This window comes from Monodon monoceros, unplaced genomic scaffold (genome assembly GCF_005190385.1).
Source record: "Monodon monoceros isolate NGI ecotype Baffin Bay Population unplaced genomic scaffold, NGI_Narwhal_1 Super_Scaffold_13, whole genome shotgun sequence".
Taxonomy (NCBI): Eukaryota; Metazoa; Chordata; class Mammalia; order Artiodactyla; family Monodontidae; genus Monodon; species Monodon monoceros.
The window spans coordinates 18335112-18361672 of NW_021703769.1; the positions used below are offsets into that span (position 1 = coordinate 18335112).

Here is a 26561-nt window from a genome sequence, read left to right on the forward strand (position 1 = left end):
GTTGAGGAGAGAGTGGGCCCGGGTAGAGCCTTGCTACACAGCACTTCCAAAGGTGCCTCACGTGCAGGAAGGCTGAGCTGCACAGGTGGCTTGGGGAAGGGGGAGGCGTGCTTCTCCCAGTGGCAGGGGCTCATCTGCGATGGGAAGGGCTTGTGCCAGAAAGTCAGCAGTTTCAGTGCTATTTCTGTCTCTTTCAGGGGAGCTACATTCCAGAAAATTTTGTGAGGCTCTCAATGATCTTATGTGGTGGGGCCTCAATGAAAAAGGAGAGCACATCCTGAGGCAGGTGGATGGAGCCCGGAGAGGGGAGAGGAACCGCCTCGGATTCTGAGGAGTGCATGGAGGCAGGCAATGGGATGCCAGGCTCCACAGGAGCTATGTGTGAACTCACCATCTGTCTCACTGCAGCTTCCTGGGATGCAGTCTCTCGTCTTCTCTGCCCTTAGGACACAGTTCTTCCTTCTGCCCCAGGGAGGCTGTGGAAGAAGGAAGGAAGCTCCAGAGTCTGGCAGAGGTGCCCACTTACGATCGCCCCCCTGAACCCTAAATGCAAGACTACACTCATTCCTGTCCAGGTTTATCTTGTCATCCTGATGGCATCCTCCATTTTTTTCCTGAAGAGAGAGGTGGCACATCTGTCACCAGTGGCTAATGAAAGTTGGGAAAATCTGCTTCTGCACGTGTCTGGAAGTGGACTGGGGTAGACAGGATGTGTCTGGATATGGCTGTGCACGTCCCTGGGAACAGAAAGCCTGATCCTGTGTGTGGCCCCTCAGCCCACCTCCATCCAGGTGCGGAAACTCCAGCCCGAGTGGGGGGAGGACACGACCATCTGTCTTCCTCCCTTGCCTCTGGCCTCCCTAGGTTTCCTGTCTGGCAGATGCAAAGTAGCCTCATCATATGCGGGGGGAGGGGGGGAACCTCAGCCGCTGGCTGGATACAGCCAAGACCCCAAGCATCTCCTCCACCCATGTCCTCCTCCCCTACCAGGATGTGGCCCCAGTGCTGGCTCCCGAAACTGTTCCAATTAGAGAGGGAGCATGGTGTTTGATGTCAACCACCTGGGGAAGGGGGAAGCGGGGGGGGGGGCCATCTGTCCTTTCGGCCCTTTGTTATGTGGGCTTTTCCAAGTTCAGACAAGGCCCAGCCTCCTCCCTCTGAGCTGTGGGTCCCACATCTGGGTTGAGGAAGGGAGTGAGAGGAAGGGGTGGGACCCCTTGGAAAAGGATCAGAGCTCTGGGGCAGGGAGGTGGGGAGTTTTTTCCAGAGCCGGATGGGCAGTGCTGCCAGGCGGTCAGAACCCAGCCTAGGGGGAAGAGCCAGGCTCCGCTCATCTTCCACTCAGATGTCTCTCACTTTCTGAGCTACAAGATCAAGATCATGTTATGCATACTGTGTATCTTGCCCAGTGAGATGGACGTCTTCGTTAAAGTCTGGAGCACATTGGGTGGATTTGTGGTGGAGGATGAAGACTGTCTTAGGCATCATTTGCTGGGATCAGAAACCCACTGGAGCTGGCTCAAGTGAAGTGGGTTATTGGAGGCAGACAGAGGAAGCCAGTCACCAAATGGCAACTCACCGTACTTCTCCCTGAGTACATAGCCCCTCCACTCTGCCCCATTCTCCTCCTGCAAGCTCTCTTCCTCAGCTTCCGCATAACTCCCGCGGAGCTATGGCTACAGGGTGCCCTGGCCTGTCCTCTCACTACCCCTCAGGGACCCTGTAGTGGGTTGAATGGCGTTCCCGCAAAATTCATGTCCACCTAGAACCTTAGAATAGGACCTTATTTGGAAATAGGGTCTCTGAAGATGTAATCACTTAAGATGAGGTCAGACTGGATTAGACTGGGACCTAAATTCAATGACAGGTGACCTCGTAGGAGGAGAGGACCCAGAGACACAGAGAGATGAGGGCCTTGTGAGGAAGGCCATGCAGAGACAAGAGAGAAGGCCACGTAAAGACAGAAACAGACATTGGGAGATGCAGCTACAAGCCAAAGAGTGCCAAGGATGCCAGAAACCACCAGAAGCTGCAAGAGACCAGGAAGGAATCTTCCCTGTGGCCCTGCTGACACCTTGATTTCAGACTTCTAGCCTCTAGGATTGTGGAAGAATAAATTTCTGTTGTTTGAAGCCACTATATTTGTAGTAATTTGTTACAGCAGCCCTAGGAAACAAATAGAGTCTCCACCTGGAAGCCGGATCGCCCTCAGCCTCTGCGTTTCAATTTCAAAACCCAGGAGAGAGAACAATTGGCCTGCTTGGCTCAGGTGTGCGCCGGCCTCACCCCTGCTCCAAGATCCGCAAGCCAGCACGGCTGGGAGAGGGCAGGGGTGCAGATGTGGGCTTCAGACCTGCCCTAGTCCAGCACCCCTGATAGCATCGCTTTCCCCAAAGGGTGTGAATTCACATCTCAAAGTCCGGTTGGAGAGAGGCCTCTCCAGGTGTGCCTCAGAGTTCTGTGCTTTCTGCACACCTGTCTTTACTTGGGGAAAGACCCAGGTGGCTGTGATCATCTGTGTGGATAAGATCAAGCCAGGAAGAAGCGGCAGTCTGTTGGAGGACAGAAGCAGGATTCGAAAGGCTTTTTGGAGCTTAGAAAGCCAACAAGATGACATTGAATGAGGATGGCTGTAAAGGTCAACTCTTGGGTTCCAAGAGTCAGTTTCACAAGGGAAATATGGAGGAAGCCTGACTTAACAGCAACTCCTTGTGAGAAAGACCTAAAGGTTTTCTTTGACCAGACGCTGAAAATGGGCCAGTGCTGCAGTCCAGCCTGCTAAGAGCTTTAGTTGCACAAGGAGAAGCAGAGCACCTTTGGCGGGGCTGGAGGGGTGACAGGCGTTCAGGACTCCGTGCAGCCAGAGACCTGAGAGAGACAGAGATAAGATGCACTCCACCAGGAAACCAGAAGGACAGCCTGGCCACCAGACGGATTGCGGAGGGTTCTCGAGCACAGAGGGGTTAAGTTGTCCGGGGAGGGGTAGGCAGAGTTATCAGATGTCCTGGGCACCCTGGGACAATGACGCTGCGGGGAGGCAGAGCTAGCCAACAGGGATGATCTGGGGCCTATTCCAAGGAAGTGGCTGCGAAGGTGTTGCTGGCCCGTCCCCAAACACGGTCATCTCAGCTTCAGAGCCCTGGACCGCGGTTCCCGGGCGCACACGGGTTTTTAAGAGAAGTGTGTCCAGCGGGTGGGCGTTCTTAGACGGCCCCGCGTCCAGGCCGGCCCCAGGGTTCTGGCTCTGCTTCTCGCCCGGGTGCACGCGGGAGACAGTGGCGGATGGGTGATGGGTGTGTTTGGGGGGCCTCCCGGGGTGCGACAGCCTGCGCCCCAGCCACTTCGGGGCTGCCCTCTTCTTAACCTCTCGCTCGCGGGCGGCCCCTCGGGCGTCAGCTCGGAGCTGGGGCGGGGGGCCGGCGGCGGAGAGGGGGCCGGCGGAGGAGAGCGACGCGGCCCCAAGTTTATGCTAATCAGCGCAGAGCCCGCCTCCCGCCTCCCCTCGGCGGCCCCAGGCGCGAGCAGCGCCGGCCACTCGGCGGGACGCAGCCGCCGCGAAGCGCCAGGCGGCCGGGCCAGCGAGCTCCGGGGGCCGCGACCGGCGGCGGGACCCGGGCGGGCGAGCGGCGGAGCGGCGGAGCGGCGGGCGCACACCCGGCGGGGACCCGCGCGGGGCCAGGTGGAGACCCGGGGGCCGCGATGGGTCGCCGCCGCCTGCCGGTCTGGCTGTGCGCCGTCGCGGCGCTTCTCTGGGGGGCGCAGGCCAAGGGCACCCCGCTCCTCGCGCGGCCCGCGCCGCCCGGTGCCTCCCGCTACAGCCTCTACACGACGGGATGGCGCCCGCGGCTGCGCCCGGGGCCGCACAAGTAAGAGCGGGCCGCTCCGCGGGCGGGAAGCGGGAGGGATGGGCCCGGGCGAGGCTCCCACCTGCCCCGGGCGCGCGCGGGCGCCCCGGGCACCCCAGGACGAGCCCCCGCCCGGGCGGGCGCCCCACGCTCCGGGGGCCTGCGAGGCTGGCGAAGGAAAAGAAGCCGAGGGGGCCTGGCGCGGCGGCTGGGGTACTGGCAGTGCCCGCGGAAACCTTTCCAGCGAAGTAACATTTTCCAGCTGCTCTGTGTGCAGACTCCGGGCGCAGTGGACCAGGTGGAGGGAGAGGAGGGAGGGCGGGCGGTCCGCGACGCGGAGCACGCGGGGCCACCCCCATCCCGTGCCAGGGCCTCTCATCTCTCCCCTGCCCCGCCAGGTAGGAGATGGAGGCCGTGCACCCGGCGGCTCGACCCCTCCCGTGCTCAGCCTGGACCCCTGCGACCCTTTGGGAGGCCCAACGTGGCTGGGCGGCAGAGCTGGTGGGGGCTCCTGGGTCCTGGGCCCGTGTTGTGGCTCCAGAGCCCAATAGCAGTCCACAGGTGGTCGGCTTATGCCAGGCAGCAGCCTCCCTAGCCCTTGTGTCCTCCCCTGCCTCAGCTTCTGGTCTTTAGTAGCTTCAGGTGAGTTAGGGCCTCTGCCTGGGGTGCTAGCTGAATGTGAACTCTAGCTGAGTTTGAGAGGTATTATAGGAGGAGTGTACCCAGCCCATGGCTGACACTCAGTAGGCCTGGGCACATCAGAGAAGGCTTCCTGGAGGAGGTGGTACAAAAAGTGATCTGAGAGGGAGGAACCAGAAGCAAAGGCAGGAGTGGGAAAACTACAGGGTGGGAGTCAGTCGGGAGGAAAGATGAGAAGTGCGGTCTCAAAGGCAGTATGTTGGGATCTCAGAAGCTTCAATGCCGAGATGAGGAGTTGAGAGCCAGTGAAGGAGTTGGAGGAGGGTGGGGAGTGTGGCAAGGCTCTTGAGGGGGATCCAGGGTGGGCCTCTTCCCCAGGCAGGGAGGCAGCTGCACTGGGCTCCTGGTTCAGTACAGCACTTACTTAGCCCAGTGACCAGCCCACTGGCGAGGCTGGGATTGGAGAGACCAGCAGTGGGGCAGGACCCCAGGCCAAGGGCCCTGGATCCCAGGAACAAGAATAAGGGGCAGAGGAGAGATGGGAGTCTGGTCTCCTTCCTAGGCCCACAGCTGGGGGAGGGGAGGAGTAGAAGCCTCAGTGGGCCTGGCACAGGCCAGATATTCCAAGGATGCCATCTCCCCCTGCAGGGCCCTCTGTGCCTACATTGTACACAGGAATGTGACCTGTGTCCTACAGGAGGGAGCGGATAACTACATAAAGGCTGAATACCGGCAGTGTGGATGGGGGCCCAAGTGCCCCGGGACAGTCACGTGAGTGCACCCCCATCCCACCGACTCAGGATCCATGGGCATAAGCCCCAGGCCTGCCTTCAGCTGAGGGTAGCAGCCAGCTCCACAAGAGTTATAACTCCTTGGACTCCAAAGAGCCTACCCCTGCCCCAACACAGGCCATTTGGAGGGGGCCGGCGGGGGGCCAGGTCAGGCTTGGTTGGATCCCCCAAGGGGACCCAGGGGAGGGCTCCCAGGGGAGAAGCAGTGCAAGGCAAGGAAGAAGCAGCAGAGGCATGGGGGGGGTGGGGGGGGTGGGGCTGGGGACAGGGGAGAGCAGAGGATCAACACCAGCAATGGTTGATCCCTGGGTAGACCCAGGGAGGGTTGTGGTGACCGTGGAGAAGGCAGGCCAAGGGTGAGAGGAGGGAAGCCAGACTTCTGGGGCTTCAGCCAGACAGGTGGGCTGTGAGGACGTGTTGCATGCAGGTGTGATGTACTTGGAGATGTTCAAACATGTGTCTGAAAACAGACCTGTTTATTCGCATGTGTCAGTGGGTAAACAGGTACACGGCTGAACAGGGGAGCGTACACATGGTGAGCTCTGCCGTGCACCCCTGGGCCTTCCCCGCTGTGCTCAAAATCAGAGGTGCCATTCCGCCAGTTTCCAGGACCAGAGCTGAATTCCCAGAGTAGGCCAGGAAGGAGGGGAAAGAACTAAGTGGCCCCCAGGTAGGGAGTGGCCCCCAGGCAGTGTGAAGGGCTGCCTGCCCCAGCTCCAGTGCTGTACCCCTCATCCACCCAGAGGGAGGGGCTGGGGTTTTGTCAAAAGTTTTCAAGGTACCCCCAAAGCCAGAGTGGAATTTCTGATGGCAGTATGAGCCACAGGGTGTCCAAGTGGTCTTGGGAGTCTTGAGGCTAAATTCCCACTAGCCTTTCCCCAAGCAAACAAGACGGGGTAGGGCTTCTACCTGCCCCCTCCCCTAACGCATCTCTGAGCCTCTGCAAGGCCTGCTTCCACCCCACCGCCTGTCACCTTAAGCACAGAAGAAGGAAAAATGCTGGTGGTTTAGTGAAGCTGGGAGACATCCAGACCTTCTGCCAGTGTCCGGAGTGGCCCTGGACCCCAGCCAGGGGGCAAGGTCACTCGCCAGGAGGCAGGAGCCTCAGCGCACAGGTACAGAGCCCTGCCCTCTGCCCGCCCCTGGCCCAGGTACCGCACAGTGCTCAGACCCAAATACAAGGTGGGCTACAAGACAGTGACCGACCTCGCCTGGCGTTGCTGCCCTGGCCTCGCTGGAGAAGGCTGCCCCGAGCATCTCACGGACCACGCGGCCACCCCACCTCAGCCGGAGCCTGAGCCCCAGGTTCCCTCGGGGCAGGTGGGCCCAGGCCCCAGGCCCCTTCCTTCTAGCAGAACAGCCTCTAGCCCCCACGGTGAGTCTGCCCATGGAGACCCTCGCCAAGGTGATCGGTTTCTGGGGACTGACACAAGCTGGCTGAGCCCGATCAGGGCTGGGGAGGGTGCATCTCGTGTTGGACGTGAGGGTGAGCCCCTAGAGCCCCCTCCCACAGCTGGAAGAACCATACCCAGCAAGGTTGGCTCAGACCAGAAAACCTCTCGGGTGGCCCGGCAACAGGACAAGCTGAGAGAGCCAGGCCAGTGATGACCCTGGGGTTCTCTCCTCCTCTTTCCCAGGAAGGAAAGGCCCAGGGCTGTTTGGTGAACGGCTGGAACGCCTGGAGGGTGATGTCCAGCGCCTGGCACAAGCATATGGTACCCTCAGTGGCCTGGTGGCCAGCCACGAAGACCCCAACAGGGTGACTGGTGGCCCCAAAGCTCCTGCTGCCCCTGTGGGCTTTGGGGTCATCCCCGAGGGGTTTGTGAACCCCAGAGACAGAGCTGGAGGAGCACTCACTCCTCCTCTGGATGAGATCCTGAGCAAGGTGACAGAGGTGAGCAACACACTCCGGACCAAGGTGCAACTGCTGGACGAGGTGCATGGACTGGCCCTCGGCCATGAGGCTCACCTGCAGCGGCTGCGGGAGAGCCCCCCATCTCCGCTCACCTCCCTGGCGCTGCTGGACGAGTATGTGGACCGACGGCTGCACCGACTCTGGGGGAACCTGCTGGATGGCTTCGAGCAGAAGCTGCAGGGTGTCCAGAATGCGTGCGACCTACAGGTGCAGGAGGTGCGGCAGCAGTTCGAGGAGGGCCGGGCGGCCAGCCGGAGGCTGCACCAGAGCCTGGATGGCCGGGAGCTGGCCCTGCGCCGGGAGCTCTCACAGCTGGGTACCCGGCTGCAGGGCTTGGGCGTGGCTGGCAGGGGCAGCTGCTGTGGCCAGCTGGCCTTGATCAGTACCCGCGTGGACAGCCTCGAGAGGAAGCTGCAGGCAGTGACCGAGGCCCAAAGGGGCCACAGCCCCCCCGACGGGAATGACCTCACACGGCTCTCTGCTGCCATGCTCGAGGGGGGCGTGGATGGGCTGCTGGAGGGCTTGGAGACCGTCAACAGCACAGAGGGTGGAGCCAGGGGCTGCTGTCTGGGGATGCAGGAGGGGGGCTGGGGTGTGCGTGGCTTCCACACCACGCTGGAAGAGCGCGTGCAGAGGCTGGAGGAACGCCTGCTGACGCTGGCTGGGGAGCCGAGCCACGATAGCGCTCCTGCAGGCAGATCGGCTCGGCCCCTCGTGCAGACGGAGCTGGCGGTGCTGGAACAACGGCTGGTTTCACTGGAGGCCTCGTGTACCCCTAGGACCACCCTAGCCATCCTGGACAATCTCGTGGCCGAAGTGAAGGCCTGGCAGAGCCGGAGCGAGGCCCTCCTACGCCAGGTGGCCAGCCATGCGGCCCTGCTCCAGAAGCTCAATGGCACCGTGGCTGAGGTCCAGGGGCAGCTGGCAGAAGCAGCGGGCAGCTCCCTCCAAGGCGAGATCACCCTGCTCAAGGTCAATCTGAACTCTGTGAGCAAGTCGCTCACGGGCCTCAGTGACTCTGTCAGCCAGTATTCTGATGCCCTCTTGGCCGCCAACACATCCCTGGATGAGCGGGAACGCAAGGTGGAGGCTGAGGTCCACTCCATCCAGGAGCAGGTCAGCAGCCAAGGCTCGTGGCTTCAGGCCGGACACAGGCAGGTCCTGAGCCTGCGGGGGCAGCTGGAGCAACTCAAGGCCGGCGTGGCCAGTGTGGCTGGCAGGCTGAGCCGCTGCCAGGACACAGCCCAGGAACTGCAGCTTGCGGTGGGTCACTTTGACCAGAGGGTGGCGCAAGTGGAAGGTACCTGTGGGAGGCTGGGCCTGCTGGCTGCGGGCCTGGACAGCTTGGCGGCTGAGTCCCTTGGGCCCAGGGAGGGCCTGTGGGACCACGTGGACCAGCTGAACCGCACGCTGGCCCAGCACGCAAAGGACATTGCCTGCCTCCGGGATGACCTGCTGGACTGCCGGGCCCAGCTGGCCGAGCAGGTCCGGGCAGGGCAGGCCGACTAGGTGGGCTGGACAGGCCAACCCCCAGATCCCGCCAACCCTGGGGACCCTCCCCCAGAGCCCAGCCTTGCCTAGCAGTGCCTCCCAGCCTCCCCTGGCCAGCGCGGATGCCATTTCAGAGGGCCTTGAAGGAACAGTGTGGGTCCGGCTCCACCTGACTGCCCAGGCACCAACATCCACGCTTGGTGCTGCACCAACTGGGCAATTCGGGACTGCGGTCAAGGCCAGTACGTCATGCCTGAAGGCCGGGGTGGCCCCAAGAGACCGCACCATCCACGGTCTGCAAATCGCTCTTCTGCAGACACACCGGTTAGCATCTGCACAGGCCTTCAGGAACGTTCTCAGACAGCAGTCTCTCCGCATCTCCCTTTGCCCGTGGACAGCAGCTCCAAGCCCTTAGAGGCTTCTCAGCCACCTGGGCTTGGTTTCTTCAGGAAGGTCGTGCCCACTGGCACTGTCCTCCCACCTGGCAGCTTCAAGGATGCTGTTCCTGAACTAAGGACCAGAGGTTTCCACCACCCTACAGGTCCTTCAGGACAGAACGGAAACACAAGGACTCAGTGGAGAGTTCTCTTTATTCCTTTTGATTGTCTCCCAAGGTGAGGGCTTAGGCAGCCGTGGATTCCCAGAGGAAAGGATGGGGTCCAAGTGATCTGTTTGGAGACGCCTCCCACTGTAATTTATCCTTTTCATTCCCCTCCCCAAAGATGTTTTTGGGGTACTCTGGTCCCCACGTGATCCTCTCCTTCCCACTTGGAGGAGAATCTCCCTCCACCCCAGGTTAGGGCCTCTCTCCAAAGGGCGGCCCTCATGTACATCATGGCCTGAATGAGGCCAGACCCTGGGCAGGAGGCCACAGCTGGAGGAAAAGGGCTCCAGGCCTAGTTTCCAACATCCTTGGAAAACCCCAGCCCTGCCCGGATGTTCACAAGGTGGTGAGAAATTCAGGTATGAAAATATGAGGACACAAGCGTTTGTCTGGCCTGCGTACGCCCCAGAGGCCCATCCCTGCTGAGGTTCCCAGCCTCAGTTTCTCCACAGCAGCTCGGGCCCTTCCATGGTGTTTTGCAGGTCCCTGCAGCCCCACCTTCTGGGTTCCTGACATTTGGTGTTCTGCCCCCCACTTTGGTGCCGTTGGGGGAGGGCAGGCCTGGATTAAAGCTTTTAGCCTGTCTAAAGGAAATTTCTTCCCCAAAGGCAGTAGGCGGGAAGGCTGCAGTGGGGTGTCAGCCCTGCTCCTTGGGCAGAAGCTCACTCAGCAGCTGTGTGGGCAGTGAAATGACTGGCAAAGGCTGGGGGAGGCCAGGCACCTGCCCTGGCAGGGTTTGGGGCTGTGTCCTCAGCAGAGGTGTGGGGAGGGGCAGGGATGGCAGCTGGGTACGTACTAAGCCAAGTGGGAGCCACACCTCCTCAGCCCTGGCACTGCCCTGGGATCCCCCCTTCCCAGATGTTGGAGGGGGCCTAGAGTATCTGGGGTTGGGATGTGCTGAGATAATCAGGGCACCAGCGTGGGAGAGCAGTGATGTCTGGCTCTAGAGCTATGGGAAGGGGCCAGGGCTATGTAGGGTCTAGCTTCAGAGGGTATGGTCCAGGCTCCCCAAAGTGGGTCGGGGGAAAATTTCTTCCCTGATTGTTGGCTGCCACCAACCCTTTCCTGGGCTTACAGGTCTCAAACCTCATAGGGGCTTCCTTCTTGTCTCTGTCCTATCACGAGTTGAGGCAGGGTCCCAGGGTGACAGGGACAGATATCAAGGGTATGGAGAACGCTGCAAGGACCCAGTCACTTAATGGCTACAGGGCAGGGCCATGCTGAGGCCTGTAGCATGGCTCAGCTGGCAAAGGCAGGGGACAGGAGAGGCCACAACTAGCCCGCAGCCCCCTCCTCCCCTTCAGTGGGTTGGCCCTGCAGCATCCAACTTCCAACCCCCATGCCCTGGGACACACAGTCCTGGGGAGCAGCCAGGGCTCGTTCAGGCCAAGGTGTCGAGGTCCACAGGGGCCAGTGGCTCCCGCCAGTAGCAGAAGTTGCTGTATTCGGGGCTGGCCAAGTCTGTGCTGGGGCCACGGGCCACAGGTGGGAAGAAGAGTTCAGCCACCTCACCGAGCCGTTCGTACCTACGGGCAGGAGGCGCTGGAGTGAGCCTCAGCCGCTGCCGGGCTTCAGCCCCATCACAGCAGGTGGAGGGGGTCCTTCCCGGGAGCCCTGGACCGGGGAGGGGGTCCCTGGCGGGGGCGGGGTGGCGTGGCACTGGGTCCCAGGGAGAGGCTGGGCTGTGGAGGCACGTGGCAGGGTTTGGCCTCACGTGGACTTGTGATTCTTCATGAGCTCCTGGCTGAGTTCTCCTCGGGGGTTGACTGTGAAGATGTGGGATGTAGGCAGGCCAACCTGCCGGTAGGCAGTGACATCCTACAGGAGACACGGAGGGGTCGGTGGGCTGAGAGGTGTGGAGAAGGTGGCTCAGGCCCCCCGCCCCCGCCGTGGAGGGGACACTCACATTGGGCCTGTTCCCAAAGGCGGCATAGAAGGGCTGTTTCTGGGGCAGAAAGAGCTGCTGGATGTCACTCAGGCAGGCAATCTTGAACACCTCTGGCTTCTTCTCAATCACCTCCCTGCGGCAGTCGGGGCCATGGGCAGGGAAGGGGTTAGCGACCAGAGGATGGCAGGGTGAGGTGACAGTGCTGGTGACAGGGTCTGACCCAGTGGACACCTGAGCGAGGTCTGATGCTGGCCCAGCCTGGGCTGTGCAGGGCTGGCAGTGGGCCTGTGCAACCCCCTGCTGGACTGTGGGCTCACGTCCCATGGGGAGGTTACCTGTGCAGGGCGGTTACCTGTGCAGGGCAGAGAAGAGGCTGCTGGGAGACAGCAGGATGGGGCCCTCAGGGAGGCCACAGCCCCGCTCGCTCACCCACTGCAGGTAGCCCTTGGTGAGGTCAGCCATGCCGATGGCCCGTGCCGAGCAGTACAGGAACTTGTACCCATTTCTGGGGGCGGGACAAAGGGGTAGCACAGAGCCGTCAAGAGACCAGCCATCCCCATCTCGCCATCATCCCCATCTCGCCAACCCTGGAGCCTCTGCAAGGAGGGGACTTAAGAGAAGAGCTGAGCCAGGGCTGAGAGGTAGAAGAAGCGTGCACAGAGTCCTGAGGCCCAGGTGGACCAGGATAGGTGAGGACTTGGGCAAGTCTGTAGGCTTTGCCTACGGCAGGAAGGCCAGCAGCTAGACTCAGAGCCTGACCGCAGCCCCAAGAGACAAGTGTTTCACAGGAGAACTGAGGACCAGTAGGTCTCAGCACTCCAGGGACCTGCCCTGGTCTCCTTCCCTGTGGGTCCCCAAGCCTGGCTTCCTGGGGCTGAGGCCAGGCCATTCCTCCCTCCCTGGGGTCCCACCCCAGCCCAGTCCAGGCACTCACAGGTGGATTTTGTGGTAGAGACTAGTGATGCCCTGATGTGTCCAGTCTTTCCCCAGCTGGGGCAGAATGTGGCCCAGGACATCCGACCTAGACCCAGAGTGATGGTCACGCCAAGGCAGCCCCACGTGGCCCTCCTGCTCTGTGGGTGTGGCCCCGCCCCCATCCCAGGATGGCCCATCGGGAGGGGAGGGCCTCTCTCCCTGTCCCCCCTCCCCCAGCACAGAGGGAGGCGAGTCCCCAGGCCCTCCCTCTCCCCCTCTACAGCCGACCGGGTCTCACTTGGTGATGGTGCCATCAATGTCTGAGATGATCACCCTGTCGTCCCATTTCCACAGGTAGATGGTGGCCCTACAGCGGCAGGTGCCCTGGTACTGGGTGGTCACGCTGAAGACCACCTTGTTGGCACCTTCTTGCAGGTTCAGGCGCCGCTGAGGCCAGGCAAGGGGGGGAACTGTGGCTGCCGCAGCTGGACGCTGTCCACCCACCGCCAACCCCCCCAGAACTGTGGCCTTCCATCTCCATGGGCCTCTCTTCCTCCTGTTCCTCCCAACTCAAGAACCTTGCTGAGCTCATCAGAGACAGCCATGTAGGCAGAAGGTGGCTCAAGGAGGAAGTGAGGGGTGCTGGCGGGGCCTGCAAAGCTCCAGGTACAGGAGCTTTGAGATGAGGCTCACGGGCCAAGCCTGGCCCATGACCCCGTCCAGGTTTCTCAGGTCAGCCTTGGGGCCAGCACTGCTCTGGGCAGAGGGACACCCCACTCCACAGAGGGGCCCCTGTGGGGATCTTCACAGGCAGCCTCCTGCCTGGGGCTAGGGTACCTGGGACATCCCCGCCAAAGAGAGACCTAGCCCTGTCCTTGGTCCAAAGATAAGGATCAGGGCAGCTCTTAGCCACAGCCTGTGACCTGGCTGACCCCGAGTTGGGTGTGAGCCCCAGGGAACCACACAGGGCAGCCACTCTGTACCAGGTGCGCCAGACTCTCCTGGGCACCTCTCTGACCACAGAGTTCCACTCAGGAAGAAGACATGACAGGAGCCACAGTTACTCCGAGGTGTGAGTTGGGGGCCTGGGGTTGCCAGAATCTGAGAGGCTGTCATGGGCCGTTTGGTTCCTGTAGCTCCCAAAGGCAGGCCCGGAGCCAGCCAACCCACCACAGGTAGGTATTTTAAGATGACATAAGAGGGGGCTTTTCTAGCGAGAACATCCAACAGAGAATGGGCTGGCACGTGAAGAAGCGGCACAGAAAGCTGTCCCTGGATGACGCAAGCAGAGGCCGGCAGGCAGCTGCCACGGGGATGGATTCTGGGCTTTGCGGAACACAAGCCGTTCCTCAGCTGGGCCCTGAGGGCCTCGGGAACACCGTCATCTCAGGCCCGCCACTCCCACACCTGCACACACTTACAATCTGATTGGAGGAGAGGCGGAGGGACTTCTTGTAGGTAGGAGTGTGGCCTGGAGGCGAGAGGGGCGGGGAGGGGGCCTCCAGAAGGATGGGGCTGTCGGGGGCATCGTCCTCACTGCTCGGGGCTTCGGTCTTCTCCCTGCGGGCCGCCCGGTGCTTGAGCCACTTCCCCCAGCCAAGGCCTTCACTCCTGTAGATGCCCACCCCTCACCCAGGCCGCAAGGAGCCTGCTGCTGGTCTCTGCCCCTCTAAGGACCCCTCCCTTTAGGTGCCACCCATTTTGGGGGTGGCAGCAGACATCAGGATACAGGCCAGTAGTCTACACCCAGAACGGTGACTGCAGAGCTGGAGCAGAGGCCCGGGGCACCCAGGCCCCAGGCCGCTCTCCATGGCTAGGATGCTGGTACCTGCTTTGGGGATGTGCACCAGAAAAATCTAGAATTGCATCGTGGCCAATCCCACCCGCTGTGGGAGGCAGTCAGCCCGTCCTTGATCACCCCCCCCACCCAGCCTTGGACATTCTGGGTCACTTCAGACATGAAAAAAGGAAGCAAGGTCAGCTGGGGCCAGCTGGCCCCTGGTGGAGAGAGGAAGTCCTTCTCCGCCTTCGTATGGTAGCCCTTTGTCTGGGCTGGGAGTCTGGGTACCCATTCCAGCCCTGCCACTTCCCGGCTGCGAGAACTTTGGTGTATCTAGGCTTTCCCATCTGTGACATGGGGACATGTCCCAGGAGAAAGAAGAGGTGTAGAAGTGATTGCAGAGTGACAAAGACATGCCACGGCAGGGGAGGGGTTCTGGCTCCACTGCCGCTCCCACAGTGATCTTTCCCAGGCTGAGCTCCAGTTGCAGAGCCCCAGGCAGGAGATCCAGCTCACCCCAGCTGCTGCTGCCGCGCTGTGGTTTTCTCCCTCCAGGCTCTGCACTGTGGGGAGAATATCCATCTAGTGAACCCCGCCTCCTGCCTGTGCCGGCCCCGCCCTGTGGACATGACCACCCACCTCCTTGGCCGGAAAGTCCCTGCATCGCCAGGAAAACCAACACCGCCCTCCCTTCCGGGGCATCTTTTCCTTCTCCAGCTTGTCCACGGTGCTCTGCGGGCAGATGAAGGCCATGGCATTTTTTCCTGTACCACAAAAACCCACCTTACGTTGCCCTTGGGGCCCCCATGGGCCCAGAGTCTGGGGCTGACCCTACAGCAAGGTGCTACCAACATCTGGAGGCTAAAGAAGCATACTCACCCCCATCTTGGGATTCTGAGCACTGGTTCAAGGAGATAAGCATGGGAGAACAAGGGCCACTTCTGCCCGCCTCCACTCCACCCCAGCCCTGACCCCGCCGCCCCCAGCTCTAGCCCAGCCTTGGCCTGGCCTCCAGACCTTGTGGCTCAGTCTCCCTATTCCAGTAGCTAAAGGCAGCGCTTTGGGAGATTCTCAAGATCTGGGTCTCCCTGCATGATGCCACCAACTGGTGGCAGGGACAGTCTCTAGTCAGTACCACCCTCAACCTCCAAGACCAACATGGGCAATTCCTAAGGTCAGTGATCTATCCTGTGAACAGCCTCCCTCTCTGCTTGTTGCCGTCATTGTCTGGTGGGGGCAACATGACCCTGCGAAAAATTCTGATTAGGTTTGTGCAAGATAAATCCAGGGAGGGCCCAGGCCCACCTAGGAGACATATCAGCTCCCTGCAAACACAGAATGGAGAACCCAAGTCGAGGAAAACAGCCAGGGTGTCCACTGGGGCTGGGAACAGGCTGGGAGAGTTTTCCCCTAGGTGGTGGGTCTCTCTGGGTAAGGTGAGGAAAGCCAAGCATGGGGGGACCCTCTCTCTTCCCACAAGCTCTGAGTCCTTGCCCAAACCCAGAACCAGCCAGAGGATAGAGCTGAGCTTCACCAAAGGGAGGCACCAGCTGTCAGCATCAGGTGAGTGATGTTCTTTGGGCAAGCCAAGCCAGTAATGATGGGCCAGACCAGGGTGGGGCACTGGATGGCTCCCAGAGGGGCAGAAGGGGCAGCTGCAGGCCAGCCCTGCACAGGATAGAGGTTCTGGGAGGGACTATAGAGGCTGGTCCTTCCCACCTCTGAGCAACTGCACATGCTGTTCCCCACCCCTTGCCTACTCATCCTTCAGACCTCTACCCGGTGGGCACTTGCTCAGCAAACCCCCTGTTGGAGGCTCTCAAAGCACCCCAGACCTCTCCTTCCCAGTACTCACAGTTGAATTTTATATTCGTTTGGCTGAGTCTTTGATTAACTGTCTTCCTATGAGGGCATGACTGTCCCCAGTCTGGGCCCGGCACACAGCAGGTACTCAACAACTGTGTGCCGATAAAGCAAGCCCCTGCAGCCCAGCCTGGAGAGGGTCTCAGAGGAACGTGAGGGGTAGGACCTCCATCTCCCGAGACTGTCTTGCAGATCCCGAAACCTCCTGTTGAAGGCATGTCCCTGTCGCCTCTGGTTTGTCCTGAATTCCTGTGAAGTCAAGTCTAAATCCAATCCAAATGGATTCAGCCATGCCAGGAAACCAGGGAAGCCGGGGGTGCTTCGTCCACACAGCCTGGGGCAAGGCTTCAGAGGACCTGGGTCTCTTCTCTCAGAGTGGGTCCTGCAGCCCCAGGCCCATCTCTGCCCACCCTCCACTTCCTTGCCAAGGGCCCCCAACCCCAAGGCTATGGCCACGTCCCCCAGGAGGCCCAGGGGTGCTATAACCATTACCTTGGGCAAGTTTTTCTGGAAAGCTTGCAGGGAGAGGATCATGGAGGCAGCTACAGCCCAGTTATAATGCCTGGAGAGACAAATAGGGTGTTAGGACCGTGGAGGGCGGGGCGATCCAGCGGCCCAGCCCCGATACTCACTTCTCGTTGATCTTCACCACCAGGTTCGGGTCGTCCAGGAGGCCGGGGTTTTGGGCGAGGTCCTGGTAGGAGACGATGTGCTGGTTGAACTTCTCTGGGCACAGAGGCAGAGAGCGAGGGGTGAGGCCAGCACATCCCACATGACCCGTTGCCCCCGCCCCTCCCGGCTGCCCCACCTCTGCTGCTCAGGCCTCCTGCAACTTGGGTCTTCGACCTAGCAGGGCTCCTTGCTACCTGGGGTTTTGGCACCTGATGGTCCCACCCCAGGCACTTGCCATCCTGGATTCACAGGATAAGTCACAGCCTAGCATGACTTAGCATTTGCTTCATGGGGTCTTGGAGATGCCCAGCGCTTGCTGGCCGAGGGTGGGCTCCACAAACCCCAGAGTCGTGCACACCTCTGCTACCCACCCACCCCGGGGTCTTCCCTCTCTTCTCCCGACCCCTGGGCTCAGTGACAGTCCTTGGAGGGGTGGGTGGCCACAGTTGAGCATACCCACAGAGATGTCTCCGCTGTCAGCCAGCCCCCCCGAGAGGGACAGCACTACTGTGTCTGCTGTGTCCCGAGTGGGCTCTGGCTCCCGCTCAGGGTTGCAGTCCCCCAGAGACTTTTGGCTTCCGGCTTCACTCCACTTCCTGGCCCCCAGCCCACAGTCGCTGGGGACAAAGGGGCCAACAGTGACATGAATACAAGGAGGCTGGGAGGAGGGGCTGGAGCCCTCCCAGGCCCCTGATAGCCGACTCCTAGCCCCACAGGCCCCAATCCCAGGACACCCTGGCGTCCAGAACCCAGGCACCTCTGGGGGAAGTAAAGGGCTGTGTTCTCCGAATCCAGGGAGGGCAAGTCATCCAGGTAGATTTCACTGGGGCCCAGGTGCTGGCTTCTCTTCAGGGAGCCTGAGAGCAGAGGAGGGGACATCTGTAGACCTAACCCGTGAGGACTACTGTTGTGATCAGTGTGCGTCCCCCTACCTTCGAACGCCTTAAGGTGGCACTGTCCAGTAGAACTTTCTGCAATGCTAGAAAAGTCCTATGTCTGCACTGTCCAGTAGGGTAGCTGCTGGCCACAGAAGGCTACTGGGCATACTTAAAATATGGTGTGATGGAAAAATAGAATTTTAAGTGTTATTTAATTCTTTTTTTTCTTTTCGCCATGCCATGTGGCATATGGGATCTTAGTTCCCCAGCAAGGGATCGCACCGAACCATTTGCAGTGGAGGTACGGAGTCTTAACCACTGGACCGCCAGGGAAGTCCTGCAAGTGTTATTTAATTTTAATTAATTTAACTTTAATTTTAAATAGCCACATATAGCCAGTAACTACCCATCTGGATAGCACAGGTGCCAGCTTCCCCTCCCAACCCTCTCCCTGGCCTCGCTGAGGACACACCAGCTGCCTCAGTTCCTAGACATGAAACCTCTCTCCCTCCTCATGGCCTTGATGTTCTCTCTGCCTAGAATTCTCTTCCCCTGGTCCTCACTCGGCTGGATCTTTATGGCCCACGTCTCAGCTCAGGCATCACCCGCGCAGAGAGGCCATCCCTGGCCACATGATTTAAATAGCCCCCGTCCCAACCAATGATTCTGTCCTGCGTCCCGCCCCGCCAACATCATGCTCCTCCTGTTATGTGTCTGTCATCTGTCTACCCCTCTGGACTGTGAGTCCCATGAGGGCCGGGGCCAGAAACAGTGCTCGGAACACAGTAGGTGCTCAAACATGCTTGAAATTCCAGAGTCCACCCAGGGGATAACGTGAGGCCAGGGAAGCAGCGGGAGGGGTCCAGCTATCACTCACCTTTCCTCCTGGAGATCCCCTCCGGCTGTCCTGTGCAAGCGGGGGCCTCCAAAGCAGCCCAGCTCCATGACTTAGAGGGAGGAGGGAGGCCCACATCCCCGGAACTCTGAGTCTTGGTTTCCTCTCTCTCAGGGGGCTGGAGAGGGGGACCCACCAGAGCAGGCACCTCCGTGTCAGGGTGAAGAAGGTGGGTGCCAGGCCCTGTTTGCAGGATTGGAATTCCCGAAGGGTCCACGCCAACCACAGAGGCAGAGGGGGTGCTGGGCGCCCCCTGAGGTGGAGAGGCTGTCTTGGAGCTGCCATCAGGGACCACTGAGGACGCGGGCCACTCAGCTTTGCCCACCTTCGATCAAACAAATGGGGGAAGACAGGGGCGGTGCAGGGCCTGCCCCCCACACCCCAAAAGGCCTCAGGGAGCTGGCCCAAGTCTCAAGTCACTCCAGTCCTGACCCGCAGGGGCCACGGAGGCGCTGAAAGGTAAGGATGTAGGGTTGACACAGGGGAACTAACCTTAGGCAGCCTCCCCCAGGCCCACTGCATGTGGGACTCAGCTCTCAGGGGGATGGGTTCGGGGGTCCGCAGCTCCAGCTCCGAGTCACTCTTGGGGGATGTTAGCCCACCCGTTGAGAGGCTGCAGGAAGCAAGAACTCAGAGGCCCCCAAGCCAGCCTGCCACCCCCTGCCGCCCTCCTTGGCCTGGGAAAATTTTTTCTGCAACACGTATTTATGCCTGTGTTGGATCCAGAATGTATAAGGAACTCCTATAAATCAATAATAAGAAGGCAATCCAGTAGAAAAACCAAAACAAAACGAAACAATGGGCAAGGCTGTGACTTCTCAATGGGTGTAGGGTTTCCACTAAGGGTGATGAAAAAGTTGTGGAATTGGATAAGGGGTGATGGTTGTACAACATTGTGAATATACTAAATGCCACTGAATTATGGCCTTTTAAATGGTAAATTTTATGTTGTGTGTGTTCTACCACAACAAAAAAAATGGGCAAAAGACTTGAATGTCAACACTTTACTGAAAAGACACACAAATGGCTGGTAAACACAATAAATATGTTCTATGTCATTATTCATCAGAAAAATGTGAATGGACAGCCCTCTGAGACCTTGGCGTTGAGTCTCTGCCTGTAGCCCACCTGGACTCTCACCTGGCCTGGGGGGGCCGCTCCCCATCGGAGTAGGGGTAGATGTCTTTCGCCTGTGGTGAGGCCTCTCCTTCTGGCTGGACACTGCTGCGGGACCACAGGGAAATAAATGGTCAGTGATAGGACAGGCAACCTGGGCAGGGCATGGAAGCCTGGACATCAGGAGCTTGATGAAGCAAAGCAACTAAAGGCCAGAGAGGTCAAGGACCTAGCCCAGGGTCACACAGCATCAGCAGAGGACACTGTGCTTGAACCCCAAGTGGCATTCCTACACCCTCAACCCCCTACATACCCCGGGGGCTCCGGCCTCGGCTTTTCCAGCAGGGATAGCTCACTCCCAGTGCCTGCCTCCAGCTCCTCCGAACTAGAATCGGCTGCCACCGTGTCCTCCTTCCGCCTGGGTTTCCTCCTGCGACGCTTCTTCTTCCACCCCGTGGAGGCTGTGCCCGCGATGCTGGCCTCAGGCTCTCTGGCTGTGCCCAGGTGGGAGTCCGAAGGTAACCCAGACAGGCCCCCCCAAGGGATAGGTGATGTGCACAGGTGGGGAGGCATGTCTTCCTGTGGAGCAGATCGGGGGCAGGGCTGAGGGGTCTGCAGCTTGGGGGCAGGGGGCAGGAAAACAGGCCTGGAGGCTGGACAGAGCCAGTGGTAGCATGGCCTTGTAACTGTTGCTGGCCTCAACGTTCCCTAACAGAGATAAACGGCCCCAATCCCAGGGGTGCCTACACCTCTGGCAGCCCACGGCAACCACACAGTCCAGACAGAAACCTGGGCATCAGCCTCTCATCTCCCCTGCCCACATCTACCACAGCAGACACCTACTTCCTCTTTTAAGACTCAGCCAGGTGTCATCTCCTCCAGGAAGCTTGCCCTGACTTTTTTCAGCCTCAGTTCCAACCCCCTTCGCTGCAATAACCAAATAGTTCTTTCATCTGTTGTTTACATGTCTGTTTCCCAGGTTAGTCTGGGAACCTTCTTTTTTGGCAGGGGTCACCCCTCATCCAGGTCTACTGCTGTTTCTGGCCTACAGTAGAGTAGGGGCTCAATTATTAAGTTTGTCAAAACTTTAAACACCTCTACTGGCTTCTGCTGGGCCCTGCCTCCCTTCTGCAAACACCCCTCTGGTCCTCCCCCGCTCCCACACTTCCATGTTCCAGCTGCCCCGAGCCGGCACCAGATCTACAACAAGCCATCTTATGCTTTCCAGTCCCGGCCATTGCTCGGCACCCTCCTCCTCTCCAAGCTGCCCAGGGAGGGCCTCCTTTTCCCCTTTCAGGGGCCCGGCTCAAGTGTCCTCTTCTGAGAAAACTTCCCCCAAAGAAGCGCCAGCCCTTCCTGCCCCCATCCCTCCCCAGGGTCCACCAGCACATCCTGATGCCCCTGCCTCAGACCTCGCCGATGGGGTCCTCCCCACGGTGGGGACGGTGACAAATCCCCAGGCCCCGCCTGGAGGGAACACTAGTGAAGAGACAGGGCCAGGCAGGCCCAGAGGCACTTACCACATCGCTCTCCAGCTCCTGGATGAAGAAGGCCTCCCCGCTGTCCCCCAGCTTCATGTGCAAGTCCACTGGCTCCCCATTGATCTCGATGTCTACCTGTAATGGGGCGTGGTGGGATGGGGCTCCCCACCGTCGGATCTTACTCCCATGCTTCAGTCCTCTGGACTCCCAGCTGGTCCTGGAGACACAGGCTCCCTGCTGCCCCAGAGCACTGCACTTTCTGGAACTCTCTCCCCCCAGACCTCGGGGAGCCCCCTGCTCCCCACTCTGAGGGTCTCTGCTCACCATCTCAGTATTCTTGTTTATGCCTTGGTTTCTGTGTTCCTGTCTCTCCCACAGCCCATAAGAACAAGAACACGATCCAATCTTGTCACTGTGTGTCCCCAACCCGCAGAAGAGTGCCCGAACATTTGTGGGTAACATGAACAACAGTAAGAATGACCCTTTCCTGGGCACTTCATCCAGTGTGTTACATAGACCATCTTATTTAATCTTCACAGCAACCCCTGGCAGTACCTCCCATCATTATCCCCACTTTATAGATGAGGAAACTGAGGCTCAGAGGGGTTAAGTAATTCTCTGGGAATTACTATGAACCCAGAAGGTCTGAATCCACAACACAAGCTCTTAACCACTTAGCTATACTGTCTCCCGCAAGGTTACACTCTCCCATTAGGATTCTGGAAGATTCACAGTCACCCCAGTGTGAAGGGGGTTTGGGCCCACCAAACCAGAACCAGAACTCAGTGCTAACAAAAATCTGTCACGTTCACCTGAGCCCCATGAAGACGGTGCCGGTTTCTGAAGAGTGAGGAGGTAATTTTTGAGTATCAGCCCCATGCCTCGCCCTGGGACAGTGTGATCACCTCTTATTTAATCACCAGGTAATGAGAGTATATCAATTTGTTCAGGTGAGGTGACTTACCAGGAATACACAGGTAAGGTCTCAGGAAGCTGGAGCCAGGTCTGATGGCCCCAGTACAGAAGGCTGCCCTGCTGTGCTGCTTCCAGGGGAAAATAAGGGCCCTCCTGGACCAAAACCCCCAAACCAACCCAAAACCTTCCAAGAAAATACAAAAGAAGGGAAGCCTGTCCAGAGGACACATCCCTGCCCCAGGGAGGTTTGGTTCGTGTCCTGGGACTGTAGTGACTACCCCAGCTTCCTGAGTGTGCCCTGCAGAGGTCCCTCTACCGCCATCACTCACCACCTTCTCCCGTGAGCACAGGACGCCCAGCTTGCCGAAGCGCACGTGGAAGGGCGAGCACCGGAAGGAGCCGTCCGCCTGCCTCACCACCAGCACATCGATGCCCCCGCTCAGCGTGGCCGGGTTCAGGCCCCGGTACAGCCCCTTCCCAAACACAGTCTCTGCCAGCTTCCCCACGTAGTTCATGGCTGTGCTGGTAAAGGGAGGTGGTGCTGGGACCAAGGCCTGGCCCACCGGCCTCCGTACGGGGCTCCGCAGCCTGACCCCTGGGACCCCAGGCTTACAGCGTGTGGCCCTCGGGGCACCTCTGCAGATGGGCAGCAGTGATGGGGTGGGAGGTGCGCCTGAAGACGTGGGCTCTAATCCCCATCGGCCGTGGGGCTCTTGGACGGCCACCTCCCTTCTCCAAGGGCTGCTGCCCACATCTGTCAAATCAGGGCACCGGGTAAGGCCATCCGGGGCACTGTGAGCCTCTAAATGCCGTGAGTAATGATAATGACCGCAGCTCATTTCATCTTTACAACAACCTGCCAGGCTGGCCGAGCAGGTTTCATTATACCTGTTTACAGACAAGCCAGCCCAGGCTCAGAGAGGTGGAGTGACTTGCCCACGGCCACTAGTCAGGAGCCAGGGTTCACATACAGGCCTGTGTGATTGCAGAGCCCTCGGTGTGAACCACTGGGATGGCCCAACTGTGGGGACAGGCACCCCTCCCTGAGGTGCAATAAGGGGCAGCCTCATGATGGATCAGGACCAGGGCCCTGCTGGGTAACAGGTGACAGTCCTGAAGGCTGATCTCTTTCCAGGAAGTGGGGAGGAGGGAGCCTCAGTTTTTCCATCTGAGAAATGGGTTCAGCTGTCTTGCTGCCTCCTGGTCCTAGAAGTTGGAAGGGACCTTGCTGGGCTATTGTGGCTAATTTGTGGGGGGCCAGGGGTAGGGGTACCTCAGGTACCTAAGGCTCTGCCCAGTTCTCAGATGCTTGCAGTAGGGCACCCCCTATAGCTGGGCCCAAACTACAAAATTTAAGGCTCAAACTCCAAAATTCTTCCCAGTCTCCCTGGGATATGTGGGAAGCCCGTCCATGGCCACAACCTGACCCCAGTGTCTCTAGGACATAGTTCTCAGTCCCCGACCCCTACTCCTCAGACCCACATTCAGGCCTTGGGCTGGCCCCTGGCCCACCAAAGCTGTTCCTTCTTCCCCCAGCCAGACCGGTCCCTCCAGCTCTCCCACAACAGGTAGAGCTGGGTGAGCCAGAGGCAGGAGCTGTAGCAGCCGCGGAGAAGAGCCAGGGACATAATGAGAGCCACCTCTACCCTGGCATGGTGCCCACCCTGCCAGCTTCAGCTCGTCGCCCCTTCCCTGCTGGCCTCGCCAGTGGCCTAGGCCCTTCTGGCTGCCAGGACCCCAAACCATCCCAGCTCCACAGGGCACTTCCCTCTGACCTTACATCAGAACCCCTGGAGCTCCGCCTGCCATGCAAGATCACCCTTCAAAAAAGTCAAGTGGGGGCTTTCCTGGTGGCGCAGTGGTTGAGAGTCCTCCTGCCAATGCAGGGGACACGGGTTCGTGCCCCGGTCCGGGAAGATCCCACATGCCGCAGAGCGGCTGGGCCCGTGAGCCATGGCCGCTGTGCCTGCGCGTCCGAAAGTCAAGTGACTTATCCAAACCTTATGAAGCTAATAGGCCATAGATGGAGGGAGGGAGTGATGACTCATATCCTGGTTTCCTGATTCCATACCATGGTTCCTTCCCCTCCATGGTCCCCAAACCACACCACCATTGTCTGCAGAGAGAGCTGCCCAGCCCCCAGCCCACTACTGCACAGCTCTGTAATGCCTCGCCACTCAAAATGTGGTCCAGGGCCCAGCATCACCTGGGAGCTGGTTAGAAACAGAGAGCTTCACAAACATAAGGTCCTGTGAGATTTGCTAAAGTGAAAATTTGGGATAAAAAATGAAACTCTTTGGACCCCGAAAACGTCCCTCAAATTGAATACATCTTTTATCTGCAAGGCACCTGCTATGTGATAGGTGAAAACTCCCACTTTGGTTTCTCTGTCCCTAACACCAAAGTCTGAATATGGGTCTGGGGAGACAGACCGACTGACAAGGAGAGACATGTGGTAGGCAGGGCTCTAGACCACTGTGCCCAGGAAAAGCAGAGAAGACTCCAGAAGCTTCCAGGAATATAAAGAAGCACGCATGGGAGGGGCACACCGGGAGTGGGGGCAAAGTTCTGCCCAGCTGGCAGCCCAAGTCTGAGCTATCTGCTCTGCGGAGAGCCAAAGAGCAGGCAGTGGGTGGGTGGATGGGGAGGGGGCAGAGGAGACAGGCTCGGCTCCACCTACTACTGAGCTTCTCAACTTCGCCACCCCTGCTGCTTGGGGCTGGATCATTCTTTTTTGTGTGTGTGGTACGCGGGCCTCTCACTGCTGTGGCCTCTCCCGTTGCGGAGCACAGGCTCCGGACACGCAGGCTCAGCGGCCATGGCTCACGGGCCCAGCCGCTCCGCGGCATGTGGGATCCTCCCGGACCGGGGCACGAACCGGTGTCCCCTGCATCGGCAGGCGGACTCTCGACCACTGTGCCACCAGGGAAGCCCTGGATCATTCTTTGTTGCAGGGCTGCCGGGAGTGTTGTAAGATGTTTAGCAGCATTCCTAGTCTACCCACTAGATGCCAGGTAGCACCCTACCTCCAGCTGTGACAACCAAATTGTCTCTAAACTTTGTCAAATGTCCCCTGCTGGACAAAATTGCCCGCAGTTGACAGCCACTGAAATAGCAGAAAGAGCTGAGTGGCAAAGGGGGCACCTGGGGGCACCTGGGTCCTACTCTGATCCACCCATGGAGTACTCTAGGGCAAGTAACTTGCTGGCCTCAGTTTGCCCTTCTATGAAACGAGACCTGGATTTCTTAGACCTTCTCAGCTCTAATGTCATGGGAGCCTAGAAGTCATTCCTCTCCTTGTTCCTCCCGCCCCACGAGTGGATGCCCCCATCTCTGCCTGCTTAGCGTTATGGAGAGGGAGGGGGACTCCTGTGAGCCAAGCCCCGGGCTCCTCTCTGCTACCTGCACGCATCCCTGAAGGCATCTCCTGCCCCCAGGACCAGCTCTGCCTCCTTGGTCGGCTCCCGATGGAGGAGAGCTCCTCTTGGCTCCCCTATACCACCCTTCACCCCCAAACTAACATGGCTAAAATCAAACACTTCATCTTCCCCTGGGGAACCTGGTCAGCTGAATTCCTCTCAGGACTCATGGGTACCCCTCCCTCCCAAGCCCTCTGAGTCCTATTCCCCAGTTTCCTGCTCATCTGGCCCCTCCTTTCTCCTCCAGGTGCCTAGGTCAAGGCTTTATGACCAATGCCCAGATCCTGGGTGATAGCAGGCACTGTGGTTAAGGCATGAGACTGTCTGGATTCTAATCCCCTCCCTGACACTTACTAGTTGTGACCCTGTGCAAATCACTTCACCTCTCTGAGCCTCATTTTCGGCCCCTGGAATGGGGATAACATAGGGGATGCATGAGGAATTCATGACATAATTCGTGTAAAGCAGTAGCATGCAGTAAATGCCCACCCACGCCACCTAGTAGCAGCAGCATTGTTTTTGGAATCATGACAGCCCCACTCACCCGGGCTGGTCCTGAGGGCACGACAGGTCAGACTCCAATGCACTGCCCCTGCCCTGAGTTGAGAGTTTAGACTTCTTAACTTGGCATTCAAGGCCCTGCATGATGGTGGCCCCGCTCTTTGCTCCAAGAGGGCCTCAAGAGGTGCCCTGGCCTCAGAGCCTACTCTGGGAACATCCACATGCCTCCCAGGCCTGCACACAATCCCACCACAGGAAAGCCAGAACAAGCTGCCCTGGTTGTCAGCCCTCAGCCTTTCTGGGCTCCCAGATTCAGGGAGGGGTGGGGATGTGGCTCTCCGTGTAGGACCAGACGCAGCAGGAGAATCAGCACTGCTATTGCCCTGGAAGGGAGGCAGCTCCACCCAGGATCCCCAGTAGCCTTCACAACTACTTCATCTGACCTGCCCAGTCTCAGGGCAGGTGGGCAAGGGTCAGACCCTGTTTTGCAACTGAGGACACTTAGTACCAGAGAGGGTGGGTGTCTTCCCCAAGGTGACACTTAGTCTGGAGTGAAGTTGGGGTGAAACTTTTCCCCTGAGAGGTTTTTACATCTCATTCTCTCCCGATCCCACATTCTGGATGTCCGGGGGGGCCCCGCAGCCCCTGGATCGGGGAGAGGGATGAAGTGAAGCCGGCCCCTCAGGCCCGGGAACAGGAAGGAATGAGGGTCAGATGGCAGGACAGATGGGCGGGGCAGGGTGGGGCAGGGGAGGGACACCTCATCTCTGGCTCTAGTTGGGCCCTACCTGAGGAGCTGCCCACTGGACTCCGGGCCCCGGAGCTGCCGCTTCTACCTGAGTGCACAGATCAGCAGGTGTCTTCGGCCCCGCACTCACTAGGCACTTCCGGCTCCTCTAGGAGTGGGTGAGATCCCGGTTCCGCCCCTTCCACGAGCCAAGGGCGGCCTCTGC

General features: G+C 59.4%; 2 protein-coding genes across 13 annotated transcripts; one reads left to right on the forward strand and one right to left on the reverse strand.

Moving 5' to 3' along the window:
- The first annotated feature begins 3499 nt into the window (after positions 1–3499).
- Positions 3500–8985, forward strand: EMILIN3 (elastin microfibril interfacer 3). Its single transcript, XM_029221015.1, has 4 exons — positions 3500–3866; positions 5133–5255; positions 6427–6650; positions 6913–8985. The coding sequence occupies exons 1-4, from the start codon at positions 3700–3702 to the stop codon at positions 8697–8699; spliced, it is 2301 nt and encodes a 766-aa protein (XP_029076848.1). The 5' UTR covers positions 3500–3699; the 3' UTR covers positions 8700–8985.
- A 1562-nt stretch (positions 8986–10547) lies between these two features.
- On the reverse strand, positions 10548–26546 carry LPIN3 (lipin 3). Of its 12 annotated transcripts, none has more exons than XM_029221008.1 (21): positions 26397–26493; positions 25652–25704; positions 22018–22210; positions 20813–20908; positions 19606–19871; positions 19317–19400; positions 18669–18789; positions 18159–18501; positions 17161–17260; positions 16860–17020; positions 16364–16457; positions 16224–16293; positions 14508–14600; positions 14385–14431; positions 13510–13648; positions 12387–12535; positions 12108–12194; positions 11526–11678; positions 11192–11306; positions 11000–11103; positions 10548–10811 (listed from the first exon to the last, which is right to left on the reverse strand). In XM_029221008.1, the coding sequence occupies exons 3-21, from the start codon at positions 22201–22203 to the stop codon at positions 10667–10669; spliced, it is 2553 nt and encodes an 850-aa protein (XP_029076841.1). In that variant the 5' UTR covers positions 22204–22210; positions 25652–25704; positions 26397–26493; the 3' UTR covers positions 10548–10666. The 12 variants fall into 12 exon arrangements, 8 of the variants coding, with proteins under 8 accessions (XP_029076841.1, XP_029076842.1, XP_029076840.1 ...); XM_029221009.1 differs by having other exon boundaries at positions 26445–26475; XM_029221007.1 differs by lacking the exon at positions 25652–25704 and having other exon boundaries at positions 26397–26546.
- Positions 26547–26561: the final 15 nt, after the last annotated feature.

Coding starts and splice junctions, on each gene's coding strand:
- EMILIN3 (XM_029221015.1), top strand. CDS start 3,700: ATGGGTCGCCGCCGCCTGCCGGTCTGGCTGTGCGCCGTCGCGGCGCTT. Junction 3,867..5,132: donor CTGCGCCCGGGGCCGCACAA/GTAAGAGCGGGC, acceptor CTCCCCCTGCAG/GGCCCTCTGTGCCTACATTG. Junction 6,651..6,912: donor AACAGCCTCTAGCCCCCACG/GTGAGTCTGCCC, acceptor CCTCTTTCCCAG/GAAGGAAAGGCCCAGGGCTG.
- LPIN3 (XM_029221006.1), bottom strand. CDS start 21,235: ATGTTACCCACAAATGTTCGGGCACTCTTCTGCGGGTTGGGGACACAC. Junction 19,401..19,605: donor CCGAGGCCGGAGCCCCCGGG/GTATGTAGGGGG, acceptor GTGGTCCCGCAG/CAGTGTCCAGCCAGAAGGAG. Junction 11,104..11,191: donor CCTTTGGGAACAGGCCCAAT/GTGAGTGTCCCC, acceptor TGTCTCCTGTAG/GATGTCACTGCCTACCGGCA.